This window comes from Pseudophryne corroboree, chromosome 2 (assembly GCF_028390025.1).
Source record: "Pseudophryne corroboree isolate aPseCor3 chromosome 2, aPseCor3.hap2, whole genome shotgun sequence".
In the NCBI taxonomy this organism is placed as follows: Eukaryota; Metazoa; Chordata; class Amphibia; order Anura; family Myobatrachidae; genus Pseudophryne; species Pseudophryne corroboree.
In genome coordinates this window covers 172427674-172442229 of record NC_086445.1, presented here as the reverse complement: position 1 = coordinate 172442229, position 14556 = coordinate 172427674, and the positions used below count along the sequence as shown (strand labels likewise).

General features: G+C 45.5%; 1 protein-coding gene across 6 annotated transcripts in view; it reads left to right on the top strand.

The window, feature by feature from the left end:
- The window catches only part of ASIC1 (acid sensing ion channel subunit 1), a 457033-nt gene that overhangs the window by 415772 nt on the left and 26705 nt on the right, over positions 1-14556 (top strand). For all 6 annotated transcript variants that reach the window (XM_063952026.1, XM_063952030.1, XM_063952028.1 and 3 more), the window contains one exon: positions 2949-3040. In XM_063952026.1, the coding sequence (XP_063808096.1) occupies positions 2949-3040 (92 nt within the window). The remainder of the gene's footprint in view (positions 1-2948; positions 3041-14556) is intronic.

The following is a 14556-nucleotide window of genomic DNA, read 5'->3' as shown; positions in this document are numbered from 1 at the left end:
ATGAGGCTGATTTATCAATGCGTTTTATCATCCGCAACAAATTTTAAAACTCATTGCATATAATAAATGGTGCTCCAGCCAATCAGCTCCCAACTGTCATTTTTCAAACACATGACAGCTAGGAGCTGAGCACATGACAGTTATAATTATAATCCTTTATATTGCGCTGCAAGGGATTCGCAGCACCCAATTACAGAGTACATAAATGAAAAATCTAAATGAGACTATAGTGACCTACAGTTGAAGACAATATAGGACGAGTACAGGGTAAATAACACTGACATAAGTATCAGAGTGGCAGAAAACCATGGGATTAGGTGACGTCGAGGATAAGTAAGAGAAAGATAAGCACATGAGGGTTGAAGACCCTGCTCGTGAGAGCTTACATTCTAAAGGGGAGGGGCAGACAGACAGGGGTGGCACAGATGGGGTAGACAGTGAGCAAGGAACAGCGGTTTAGGATGAGATTTGGCTGGATCTTGAGAGCACGTTTGAAGTTTTGTAGAGAGGTGGAGAATGTGAGGGGGAGAGGTAGGGAATTCCAGAGAAAGGGAGCAGCACATGAGAAATCTTGAAGGTAGGAGTGGGAGGAAGTAATCAGTCGGCAGGAGAGGCGGCATGCATTAGCAGAGCAAAGAGGATGGGTGGGAGTGTAAAGGAAGATAAGGTCAGAGATGTAAATGGGAGAGGAGTGGTTGAGGGTTTTGTAAGTGAGTGTGAGAAGTTTTAACTGGATTCTGAAAGGGAAGAGAAGCCAGTGAAGGGCTTGTAGGAGAGGGGAGGTGGACGTAGTGCGTTTGGTGAGGAAGATGAACCGGGCAGCAGCGTTGAAGATAGATTGGAGTGGAGAGAGTATTTGTCAGGGATGCCAGTTAGGAGCTGATTGGCTGGAAAAGCATTTATCATCTGAAACAAGTTTTAAAACTTGTTGATGATAAAACTAGTTTTTTTTAAATATGGCTCTGAAGATTTTCATATCTATTATAACATACTTGCCAACTTTACTGCCCCTTCTTCCGGGAGGGGGCAGCCTGGTCGGTGGACAGGGGGTGTGTCTGGTGGTAAGTGGGTGTGTCCATGGGCATGGCGGCACAAAAACGTAATTATGGCTCTGTTCCCCCGCTATCCAGTGAAGAAACTGGCACTGGATATAGTGGGCGGAGCTACGATGACGCAATTCAGCACGAATCGCGTTATCGGGTCCCCGTTGAACCACCCACTGGTCCTCCATTGTGGGCGGCCGAGGGATGGGGTGTGGGGGCTGGCGGCAGATGCAGAACACCTGCCTACCTTTGAGGGGGGACTGGAGCGCCATCCAATATATGGGAGACTCCTGACGGTTCCGAGAGGGTAGGCAAGTATGTATTATAAGAAAATTATTATTATGAAAGTCCCTTCTGGTTTATGTCAAGTAACTAGATACACCTCATTTAGGTGAAGATTTATCAATTCTTAGAGTAAGAGTGGATAAGTTGCCCATTCAAACCAATCAGCACCTAACTGTCATTTTACAGGATGTGCTGGATAAATGACAGGAGCTGATTAGTGATGAGTAATGAGCAACTCCTCCATTTTTTCTCACTCCAACATTTAGTAAATCTTCCATTAAAGTTTTAAAAGAAAAACAGGGGTTTCCTGGAGGAGGCTATGTGGGCATGCACTTGATGTGGCAGCTGATTGGATAAGAGACATAGCCAACCTGATAAGCTGACACATATAACACTCACCCCAGTTGTAACCAAGGTAATAGATAGAACGGGTCCTCTCCCTGCTGTCAGACACAAACGCTGACAATGCTGTAAATCCTTATGTGTCATTCCATGGATGCAGGGCTGCCATCAGGATACATTGGGGCCAGTATAAGTGAATCATCCAGGCATGGTAGTGCTCCCCACCACCCCATAACTGAATACAGCTCCCCTGCCGTCCATGTACTTCTGCACTAATAATAAATAAATAACGAGTTACACACACACACATACTATAAATTATTAGATTAACACAAAGATGATATTTATAAATTATAATATTCTTTGTATTATTCTAATCCTTTTTATAGTCCGTTCTCTGGGGTATACTGTAGTATGACAGGTGAGGCTTACCCTGACTGCACATCACTGGTACAGCGCAACAGCTATTTACTTACCTTACTGAAACTGTCTGCCTGTCATTCCCCAGTCTCACTCCGCTGGTGCTCTGAACTGCCAAAGAGTACAGGAATACAGTTGTGACTGGACCGCTCCATATGGTACAGCAACCCAGTGCAGTCTATTGGACAGCACCAGGGCCCTCAGCACTGTTAGCAGTGGATTACAACAGGACCAGTGGACAGAAAACAGCACCCATTCCTTCACACACACACACCCACCCAGTGGCGAACCCAGGGGGGGTTTCCGAGCACCCAGAAACCCCCCTCCACTAAAAAAAAAATTTGTGTGATTTTGTTGTTAGTACATTCAACTATGTAAAGAACAAAGTATTTAATAAGAATATTTCATTCATTCAGATCTAGGATGTGTTATTTTAGTGTTCCCTTTATTTTTTTGAGCAGTGTATATATATACACACACACACAGACACACTAGTTTTACCGACCCAGCATATACTGGGTCACCTCAGTCCGCACCCCCGTGATTGGCTCCGCCCAGTTCTGGAAACCCCCCCATGCAAATCCTGCGTTTGCCACTGCCACCCCACCCCCACTAGTTTGCAGCTGTCTGTTCCATGTGGCATCCTGATTAGTCAGTTTAAGAAAACTTAAAATTGACACTCTCATGGTGCCGTGGGCCCCATACATGTATACTGGCTGCACCCCCCTGATGGCAGCACGGCATGGATATCACTATTGGGGAAAGTCCCACAGCTAGTGTTGCTTACTAAACATGGCCGCTGTCACTCACTACACCTTCACTGTGCACTCTCTAAGCAGCCTGCTCTCTCTCTAATAGGGAGAATATTTTGGTTCTGGATATTTTCTTTGAAGCACTAAACTATGAAACTATTGAACAGAAGAAAGAATATGAGGTGCCGGGACTTCTTGGTGAGATATCTCCAACTAAACAAATCAGAACTTGTTTTAACTCTACAGGCCTCATTTACAGTTGGACGTGCCTCTATTTTTTTGGGGTGTAACTATACATACACACACATACCGCACATGCATAACAAAAAGCATCCATACTGTATCTAGATTTGTGTGTATCATAGACTTGCGCCCTCTGTGGTGGAACAGTGGTAGGCAAGTGTAAGTTTAGTACAGGACGTGTTTATGTAAGTGCAGTGCTCCCCCTAGAGATTAGACCTATCTTTTGAGGTGCAACTTTTGCAAGGCCTGCTGTAAAAATATATCATGATAATTATGACGCCAACAAAACTAACCAGTCGCTTATTATTAGCTGCTTGCGTACTGGTAGTACTTTATTAATTAACATTAAAATTATATTCCGTCACAGACTTTTGTTGTGATTGCTTGTGCAAGGGGTTTAAGTAAAAGCTCTTTTTGCAACAAATTCTTTACAAAATGCATCAAACTCTAAATGGGGCCCAATATGTTTATGGCTGCTTAACATAAAAACAGCCTAATATAGTTTTTCCATCTTAGGGGGATATCCAATTAGCCCAGGTAATTTACCGGGGCTAATTGTCCCGCAGGGGGCTATCTAATTAGCCCCGATAAGCCGGCGCATGCCGCAGCTTATCGGAGATTTTGTTTCACCTGCCTCCGGCAGGCGAAGCAGAATCCCCGAAAACAGCACCGTTTTCATCCGAAAACGGGGCTGTTTCACACGAAAACATACAGGTTTCACTGAACCTGTGTGTTTTCGGGAGAAAGGTTTTTTTTTTACAGGCGATCAATCTGGGTAGCCTGTAAAAAAAAAATCGGTGAAACATCGGAAAAAAGTCTGAAAAACGTCCGAAAACTGACGTTTTTCTGACCCGATGTTTTACCGGGGATAATTGGATATCTCCCTTACAATTTTAAATTTTGGTCATTCTAAGAATATATATATTTTCTACCTGCATAGACTTAGGAAACCTGTATCCATCCAGCCATTGTGGAACAACGAATACCAGCATGTCCTGCCAGTTTTAGGAGCATGGTTCTCCTTCAAGAGATAGGCCCTCATTCCGAGTTGTTCGCTCGGTAAAAATCTTCGCATCGCAGCGATTTTCCGCTTAATGCGCATGCGCAATGTTCGCACTGCGACTGCGCCAAGTAAATTTGCTATGCACTTAGTAATTTTACTCACGGCTTTTTCATCGTTCTGGCGATCGTAATGTGATTGATAGGAAATGGGTGTTACTGGGCGGAAACAGGCCGTTTTATGGGCGTGTGGGAAAAAACGCTACCGTTTCCGGAAACAACGCAGGAGTGGCCGGAGAAACGGAGGAGTGTCTGGGCGAACGCTGGGAGTGTTTGTGACGTCAAACCAGGAACGACAAGCACTGAACTGATCGCAGATGCCGAGTAAGTCTGAAGCTACTCAGAAACTGCTACGAGGTGTGTAATCGCAATATTGCGAATACATCGTTCGCATTTTTAAGATGCTAAGATTCACTCCCAGTAGGCGGCGGCTTAGCGTGAGCAACTCTGCTAAAATCGCTTTGCGAGCGAACAACTCGGAATGACCTCCATAAGGTGGCATTTTGTAGATCCTGTCAGTAGTCTTATGACAGGAACATAAGAGAAGGTTGTTCCTTGAAAGAGATCAGGGAACCTAGAAGTAAACCTCTTTGTGGGGGCACTCTTATTTGATTATTATAATTTAAAATATAACTTTTATTTAATCAATTTAAATGAATATAGTATTCAACCTTTCCCAAACATAATTTTTTTCAAATATAATTTTTTAAATATGCATAAAAAGTAATTAGGTTCAGAATGCAGTAAATATGCTCAAAAAACTGAGAGTTTCTTTATCCTAATTAATCAGGCCCCAAAATGCGGGTCGCCCATGGGTGAAAATATAGTCTCTTACGATTTTGAAAAATAAGGTCAAAAAAATAATAATCTTATTCTGACCCAACGGCACGTCAGGATTTCCTAGCGGGACACCCGGCCTGCGGCTCATAAAAAGGTATCAAGATCATATGATGTCTAAGTGTTGGTGGTTACTCATAAAACCACCAAAAGCCGCTAATTCTAACAATATCTCACACAGTCACATAGTGTTTATGTATGTCACTCCTGTTGGAAAAAAAAGGGATATACTGTAAAAATTAATGATTTCGCAGCAAGGAGATGTTCCCAAGTACCTGTAAAAAAGTATCAAGATCATATGATGTCTAAGTGTTGGTGGTTACACATAAAACCACCAAAAGCCGCTAATTCTAGCAATATCTCATACAGTCACATAGTGTTTATTTATATCACTCCTGTTGGAGAAAAAGATATGCTGTAAACACTAATGATTTCGCAGCAAGGAGATGTTCCCAAGTACCTGTAAATGAGAGAAACATGTATCTGTTTTTTGCAATTAATTGCTGTTTCTGATAAAAATAGGAACCGTCAAAACAGTCTTTGTGAATCAGAATCTCAGACTTTGTATTGCTAGTTACATTGGAAATATCAGACAATAACCAAAAAACAGAAAACAGGTAGGTAACTGAATGATGTCGATCTCCCTGTAAGAATGGTCATAGATTATAATTATGCCATGCACATTAGGAGTTTAAACACTCCACAAGTTTATGACAGTCCACTTTAGTAAGATATAGTAATATTTTTGTTGCAGCAAGAAGGAGTAACAATGAGATTGAAGTCTCTCTGTGACTGATGCAGATATAAATTGACAGAATTGGATTTTCGAACAATTATAGCTCAAAGACATGTAATGTGGAGAATACTGATCATTTTCTTTAGCGTTGTGAAATGTCTAAATCATCTCCTGCTGTAGATAGTACAGAGGCCCGTCCCATGTGTCTAACCGACTTCTGCTGCCTTCCCATATGTGTGCAAGCACACAGTGAATGAGAGGTGAGAGAGCCGGTCCGGCGGTAACGGGCTGAAGAAAGAAAGAAGTGTATCATCTGTCACCCGCTGCGGCGCCCTGCAACCCTGTTAACCGTGGTCAGCGCAGAGTTCACAGGAGCCGCCGTGCAGGTGATGAGAGTGCACTGAAATACCTAGTGGGGATGAGATGTCCCCATGTGCAGCGGCTGCGGCTGGTGTCTCCGTCAGTGCCGAAGTCCGGACCCAGTGACGTATCTCGGGATTCCGGAAGTTGCGTCATGTGACGCGTAAGAACAGGAACGTACGTTTCACCCTAACAGCGGGCTTGATCACCATCTGCAGATGGTGATCAAGCCCGCTGTTAGGGTGAAACGTACGTTCCTGTTCTTACGCGTCACATGACGCAACTTCCGGAATCCCGAGATACGTCACTGGGTCCGGACTTCGGCACTGACGGAGACACCAGCCGCAGCCGCTGCACATGGGGACATCTCATCCCCACTAGGTATTTCAGTGCACTCTCATCACCTGCACGGCGGCTCCTGTGAACTCTGCGCTGACCACGGTTAACAGGGTTGCAGGGCGCCGCAGCGGGTGACAGATGATACACTTCTTTCTTTCTTCAGCCCGTTACCGCCGGACCGGCTCTCTCACCTCTCATTCACTGTGTGCTTGCACACATATGGGAAGGCAGCAGAAGTCGGTTAGACACATGGGACGGGCCTCTGTACTATCTACAGCAGGAGATGATTTAGACATTTCACAACGCTAAAGAAAATGATCAGTATTCTCCACATTACATGTCTTTGAGCTATAATTGTTCGAAAATCCAATTCTGTCAATTTATATCTGCATCAGTCACAGAGAGACTTCAATCTCATTGTTACTCCTTCTTGCTGCAACAAAAATATTACTATATCTTACTAAAGTGGACTGTCATAAACTTGTGGAGTGTTTAAACTCCTAATGTGCATGGCATAATTATAATCTATGACCATTCTTACAGGGAGATCGACATCATTCAGTTACCTACCTGTTTTCTGTTTTTTGGTTATTGTCTGATATTTCCAATGTAACTAGCAATACAAAGTCTGAGATTCTGATTCACAAAGACTGTTTTGACGGTTCCTATTTTTATCAGAAACAGCAATTAATTGCAAAAAACAGATACATGTTTCTCTCATTTACAGGTACTTGGGAACATCTCCTTGCTGCGAAATCATTAGTGTTTACAGCATATCTTTTTCTCCAACAGGAGTGATATAAATAAACACTATGTGACTGTATGAGATATTGCTAGAATTAGCGGCTTTTGGTGGTTTTATGTGTAACCACCAACACTTAGACATCATATGATCTTGATACTTTTTTACAGGTACTTGGGAACATCTCCTTGCTGCGAAATCATTAATTTTTACAGTATATCCCTTTTTTTTCCAACAGGAGTGACATACATAAACACTATGTGACTGTGTGAGATATTGTTAGAATTAGCGGCTTTTGGTGGTTTTATGAGTAACCACCAACACTTAGACATCATATGATCTTGATACCTTTTTATGAGCCGCAGGCCGGGTGTCCCGCTAGGAAATCCTGACGTGCCGTTGGGTCAGAATAAGATTATTATTTTTTTGACCTTATTTTTCAAAATCGTAAGAGACTATATTTTCACCCATGGGCGACCCGCATTTTGGGGCCTGATTAATTAGGATAAAGAAACTCTCAGTTTTTTGAGCATATTTACTGCATTCTGAACCTAATTACTTTTTATGCATATTTAAAAAATTATATTTGAAAAAAATTATGTTTGGGAAAGGTTGAATACTATATTCATTTAAATTGATTAAATAAAAGTTATATTTTAAATTATAATAATCAAATAAGAGTGCCCCCACAAAGAGGTTTACTTCTAGGTTCCCTGATCTCTTTCAAGGAACAACCTTCTCTTGTGATTGATTTATCTTTGACCTCGGGGAGCACCACCAGCAGGATAATTTACTTTCGGAGCATTCTCCACAAATATCTTCCATATTGCTGGTTTGTTACATCTTTTTTATTACCATTCAAAACAGGTTGTGCAGGACACTTTCCCCTCACCCCTTATGACAGGAACATACCTGATATGTATAAGAAAATGCAGTGAACAAGTTCGTAAGGCTACAATACACAAGTACACTAAGCTAATTTCTCTTACATCCTAGAGGATGCTGGGGTCCACATTAGTACCATGGGGTATAGACAGGTCCACCAGGAGCCATTGGCACTTTAAGAGTTTGAGAGTGTGGGCTGGCTCCTCCCTTGATGCCCCTCCTACCAGACTCCGTTTAGAAAATGTGTCCAGAGGAGCTGGTCACAGCTAGGGGAGCTGTCCTGAGTTTTCCTAGAAAAGTTATTTTTTAGAGTTTATGATTTTACAGGGAGGCTGCTGGCAACAGCCTCCCTGCAGCGAGGGAGTGAGGGGGGGAGCAGTTTCCGCCCTGCGGGGTCTGAGCCACTGTCTCCGCTGACTGGACACTGAGCTCCAGAGGGGTCTGATCGTTCTCCGCCACAGGGAACCGCTCGCCCCAGCAGCATGCCGCCACCCCCTTGCAGAGCTGAAGAATCGGTGGCGAGTGAGACACCGACTCCCCTAGCAAGCAGGGGATCGTTGTAAAGATGGCGGCACAGGGTAGGAGCGCAGTATTAACTGCGCTCCAGGGATGGCTCAGCGGTACATGGTACGGCGCTGTGAGGGGCGCCCTGAGCCAGCGCAGACACCCTACACTGGTCCAGAAGCCTGTCGGGGTCCCTGGATCTCAGCCAGCGCTAATTCCTCAGGCCAGTATAATCCATGAAGGGCGGGAAGACAGCGCCACTAAGGGGGCGGAGCTTCTCCTCAGAGCGGACCCAGTAGCATTTCAGCGCCATTTTCCTGCCTGCACAGCGCTGAGGAGAACAGGTCCCTCCACAGCAACTCCAGCTATCTGTGAACGGTACCAGGGGGTTGTAGAAGGGGAAGAAGGCTGTAATACGACTGTGTCTCCTATTAAGGTGCACAGTCAGCGCTGACAAGGGGTCTCCCTTTGGTAAAAGCGCTGTGTGTGGGTTGGCTCCAATCTCGGTGTCTCTCTTATTTATTTATTTATTTATTTATTCATTAACAGTTTCTTAAATAGCGCAGCAAATTCCGTTGCGCTTTACAATTTGAAATAACAATAACAAAATGGGTGATAACAAACAGTCATAGAGGTAGGAAGGCCCTGCTCGCAAGCTTACAATCTAAAGGGAAATAGGCATGTGTACACAAGGAAAGGTGCTATCTATTGCATAGAATGAGAAGACGTAAGGATATGTGTGGACTGTACAGAGTGGATGCAATTTGATAGGAAGGTTTATGAAAGTTATGTGGGCGGTTCTGGAATTTGATATGCTTGCCTAAAGAGGTGAGTTTTCAGGGAACGCTTGAAGGTTTGGAGACTAGAGGAGAGTCTTATTGTGCGTGGTAGGGCATTCCACAGAGTGGGTGCAGCCCGATGAAAGTCCTGCAATCGTGAGTGGGAGTGAGTAATGAGTGTGGATGAGAGACGCAGGTCTTGTGAAGAGCGAAGATGTCGGGTTGGGAGATATTTTGAGATAAGCGAACTGATGTACGTTGGTGTAGTTTGGTTAACGGCCTTGTGTGTGAGTAAAAGTATTTTATATTGAATGCGGTAGAGTACAGGTAACCAATGGAGAGACTGACAGAGTGGATCTGCAGACAATGAACGTCTAGCGAGGAAGATTAGTCTCGCCGCTGCATTCAGAATGGATTGTAGTGGTGAGAGTCTCGTTTTGGGAAGACTAGTTAGGAGACTATTGCAATAATCAATGCGGGAGATAATGAGAGCATGGTTTAGAGTTTTAGCAGTTTAGAGTTCTTGCCTTTCTCTTGGGGGGGAAACTCTGTCTGCCCTCACCTATGTGTGTGTATAGAGTGTTTGGTGGTCTCCTTTAGCTTTGTCCAGGGACACTGTGTCATATGCTGCAGAGGATATGGCCTCCCAAGATGAGCCCATTCCATGTAATCAGGATAGCACTGGTTTAGCACAGATACCAGCAAGGGAGCCTGAGTGGTTTTCCTCTATTAAATCTTGGATTTCTCAGATTTCTGACAGGGTTGCAAGAAATGAATCTGCAACCCAGGTATTACAGAGCTCTATGGCAGTATGGCCGGTTTCTGGTACCTCAGGACGCTCCGCTATATACCCCCATAAGCGTGCACTTGTGCATGTCACACAAGACGACACGGATACCGATTCTGACACCACAGATGGTGATGGGGATGTGTTGCGGGGGTCCGCATCTCCTGCAAAGGGGGTGCAATTGTTGATAGAGGCTATCAGGGATGTGTTGAATGTTAATGATACCACACCTGAGCAGGTTGAGGAGGCCTTTTTCACTGAAAATAAAAAAGCCTCGCTAACCTTCCCTGCGTCAAAGGAATTGAATGCTATATTTGAAAAAGCATGGGAAAACCCTGATAAAAAATTCCAGGTCCCTAAAAGGGTCCAGGTGGCGTTTCCTTTCCCTGAGGAGGATAGGAAAAAATGGGAAAACCCACCGATTGTTGACGCATCTGTGTCCAGATTCTCAAAGAAGGTGGTTTTGCCTGTTCCAGGATCTACCGCCTTAAAGGAGCCGGCTGATAGAAAAATTGATAACACACTTAAATCAATGTACACTGCTTCAGGGGCCATATTACGTCCCACTATTGCTACGGCATGGACTGCAAAGGCAATAGTAAAGTGGTCGGCTACCTTACTGGAGGATTTGGATACAATGGATAGGGATGATGTTGCATTATATTTACGCAACATACATGATTCAGCAGGTTTTATGGTAGAATCCATGAAAGACCTGTTTCAGCTCGTCGGGGACTGTGGCTGCGCCAGGGGTCGCCCAACGCAGAATCCGGGAAAAGTGTGGAGTCCCTACCCTATACAGGTCAGGTTCTCTTTGGGGAAGCTCTAGACGCGTGGATATCCACGGCTACAACGGGTAAGTCTCCGTTTCTTCCCTCAGTAGCACATGCTCCGAAGAAATCCTTCTCTTCATCTGCAACGCAGTCCTTTCGGCCTAACAAGCCTAGAAAGGCCAAACCGTCCAATACCTTCTTTAGGGGAGGTCGAGTTAAGTCCAAGAAACCTGCCGCTGCAGGTTCCAAGGAACAAAAGCCTGCTTCAGGTACGCCAAAGCCCTCCGCATGACGGTGGACAGCGCGACCTGTAGGTGGGGCCAGTGGGAGCGAGACTCAGATACTTCAGTCACATCCGGGTATCGTCCGGCATGGATCCCTTGGTGATAGATATTGTATCCCAGGGATACAGCCTGGAATTTCAAAGTCTCCCCCCTCATCGTTTTTTCAAATCAGGCTTGCGAACTCTGTTGGCAGACAGCACTGTACTGCAAGAAGCTGTCCAAAAATTGGTGGAGGCACAGGTCATTGTGCCAGTACCTCCTCACATGCAGAACAAAGGTTATTATTCAAACCTTTTTGTGGTACCGAAACCGGATGGTTCGGTCAGGCCCATTATGAACCTAAAATCATTGAACCCCTTTCTAAAGGAGTTCAAGTTCGAGATAGGGCGGTGATATCAGGTCTGGAAGAGGGGGAATTCCTGGTATCACTGGATATCAAGAATGCGTACCTTTACATTCAGATATGGCTGCCGCATCAGGCTTATCTCCGTTTCGCATTGCTGGACTGTCATTTCCAGTTCCATGCCCTGCCATTCGGCCTCTCCACAACACAGAGGGTGTTTACCAAGGTGATGGCAGAAATTATGATTCTCCTCCGCAAACAAGGGGTGAACATCATTCCATATCTGGACGATCTGCTGATAAAGGCATCATCCAGGGAGAAGCTGCTGCAGTCCATTGTTCTCAAAACACGCCTCCTCAAGAGTCATGGTTGGATTCTGAACCTTCCAAAGTCACATTTGGAACCAACCCAGAGGTTGTCCTTTCTAGGAATGATCCTGGACACAGAAGTGCAGAAGGTGTTTCTTCCACAGGAAAAGGCATTGGTGATACAAACTATGGTCTGGGATGTCCTGAAGCCAGCCCGGGTGTTGGTTCATCAATGCATTCGCCTGTTGGGAAAGATGGTAGCCTCTTACAAGGCTCTCCAGTACGGGAGGTTCCCCGCTCGAACCTTCCAACTGGATCTTCTGGACAAGTGGTCGGGGTCTCATCTCCACATGCACCAGAGAATTCGTCTGTAGTCGAGGGACAGGATTTCGCTCCTCTGGTGGTTACAATTGCCTCACCTTCTGGAGGGCCGCAGGTTCGGGATTCAAGATTGGGTCCTTCTAACCACGGATGCGAGCCTTCGGGACTGGGGAGCAGTTACTCAAGGAGTAACCTTCCAAGGTCGGTGGTCAAGCCTGGAAGCTGGCCTGCCCATCAACAACCTGGAACTAAGCGCCATCTACAACGGTCTTCTTCAGGCAGGCCCTCTTCTAAGAAATCGGGCCATGCAAGTGCAGTCGGACAACGTAACAACAGTGGCTTACAGAAACCAACAGGGCAGAACGAAGAGCAGAGCAGCAATGTCAGAGGTGACAAGAATACTCCTCTGGACAGAAAGACACGCGTTGGCGCTGTCAGCCATCTTCATTCCGGGAGTAGACAACTGGGAAGCAGACTTCCTCAGCAGACACTGATCTCTATCCAGGGGAGTGGGGTCTCCATCCGGAGGTGTTCAAGGATATAACAGACCTTTGAGAATTACCCAAAATAGACATGATGGGCTCTCGTCTCAACAAGAAGCTTCAGCATTATTGTTCCAGGTCGAGGGACCCACAGGCAGTGGCAGTTGATGCCCTGGTGTCTCCGTGGGTGTTCCAGTCAGTGTATGTGTTTCCACCACTCCCACTCATCCCAAGAATCCTAAAGCTCATAAGGAGAGCAAGGGTTCAAGTGATCCTCATTTCCCCAGACTGGCCAAGAAGGGCTTGGTACGCGGACCTACTGAATCTACTGCAAGAAGAGCTGAGGCCTCTTCCTCTTCGGAAGGACCTGCTGCAGCAGGGGCCGTTTGCCTATCAAGACTTACCACGGCTACGTTTGACAGCATAGAAGTTGAGCGCCTGATACTTGCTCGGAAGGGCATTCCGAAGGTCATTCCTACCCTCATACAGGCTAGGAAAGGGGTAACGTCTAAACATTACCATCGTATTTGGCAGAAATATGTCTCTTGGTGTAAATCCAAGAAGTTTCCTACGGTGGAGTTTCAACTCGGACATTTTCTCCTCTTCCTGCAAGCAGGTGTGGATATTGGCCTGAGGTTAGGATCTGTGAAAGTCCAGATTTTGGGCCTATCCATTTTCTTTCAGAAACAATTGGCTGCCCTCCCTGAGGTTCAGACTTTTTTGAAGGGAGTTCTGCACATCCAACCTCCCTTTGTACCGCCTACGGCGCCTTGGTACCTGAACGTGCTGTTGCTCCTCCAGTCAGATTGGTTTGAGCCTCTACATGAGGTTGAGGTCAAATTTCTTACATGGAAGGCGGTCACGTTGTTGGCCTTAGCTTCTGCTAGACGCGAATTGGGGGCTTTTACTCTGTAAAAGCTCTTACTTGATCTTCCCCAAAGATAGAGCTGAGCTTCGGACACGTCAGCAGTTTCTTCCGAAGGTTGTGTCGGCACTTCATATCAACCAAACTATTGTGGTGCCAGTGGCTACTGACTCCTCAATTACATCAAAGTCCTTGGATGTAGTGAGGGCTCTGAAGATCTATGTGAAGAGGACTGCTCGTCACAGGAAGTCGGACTCTCTGTTTGTCCTATATGATCCCAAGAAAATTGGGTGTCCTGCTTCTAAGCAGACGATCTCTCGCTGGATTAGGTTCACTATACAGCACGCTTATTCTATGGCAGGATTGCCATGTCCAAAATCTGCTAAGGCCTACTCTACTCGTAAGGTGGGGTCTTCCTGGGCAGCTGCCCAGGTGTCTCGGCATTGCAACTTTGCCGAGCTGCTACTTGTTCTGGGTCGAACACGTTTGCAAAGTTTTACAAGTTCGATACTTTGGCCTTTGATGATCTGAAGTTCAGTCAATCAGTTCTGCAGGAGACTCCACGCTCTCCCTCCCATTCTGGGAGCTTTGGTACATCCCCATGGTACATGGTACTAATGTGGACCCCAGCATCCTCTAGGATGTAAGAGAAAATAAGATTTTGGTTACCTACCGGTAAATCCTTTTCTCGTAATCCGTAGAGGATGCTGGGCGCGTCCAGCGCTTCGTTTTCAAATTTTATTTGGTTCAGTACAACTTCGTTTTAGTTGAGTACTGCATTGTTACTTGGTAAGTTACGAAGCTAGTTAGCTTGATGTGCCATGTATGTGTGAGCTGGTGTGAATCTCACCACTACCTGTGTATAATCCTTCTCTCGAAGATGTCCGTCACCTCGGGCACAGTTTCTAGAATGAGTCTGGTAGGAGGGGCATAGAGGAAGGAGCCAGCCCACACTCTCAAACTCTTAAAGTGCCAATGGCTCCTGGTGGACCCGTCTACACCCCATGGTTCTAATGTGGACTACGAGGAAAGGATTTACCGGTAGGTAACCAAAATCCTATTATCTG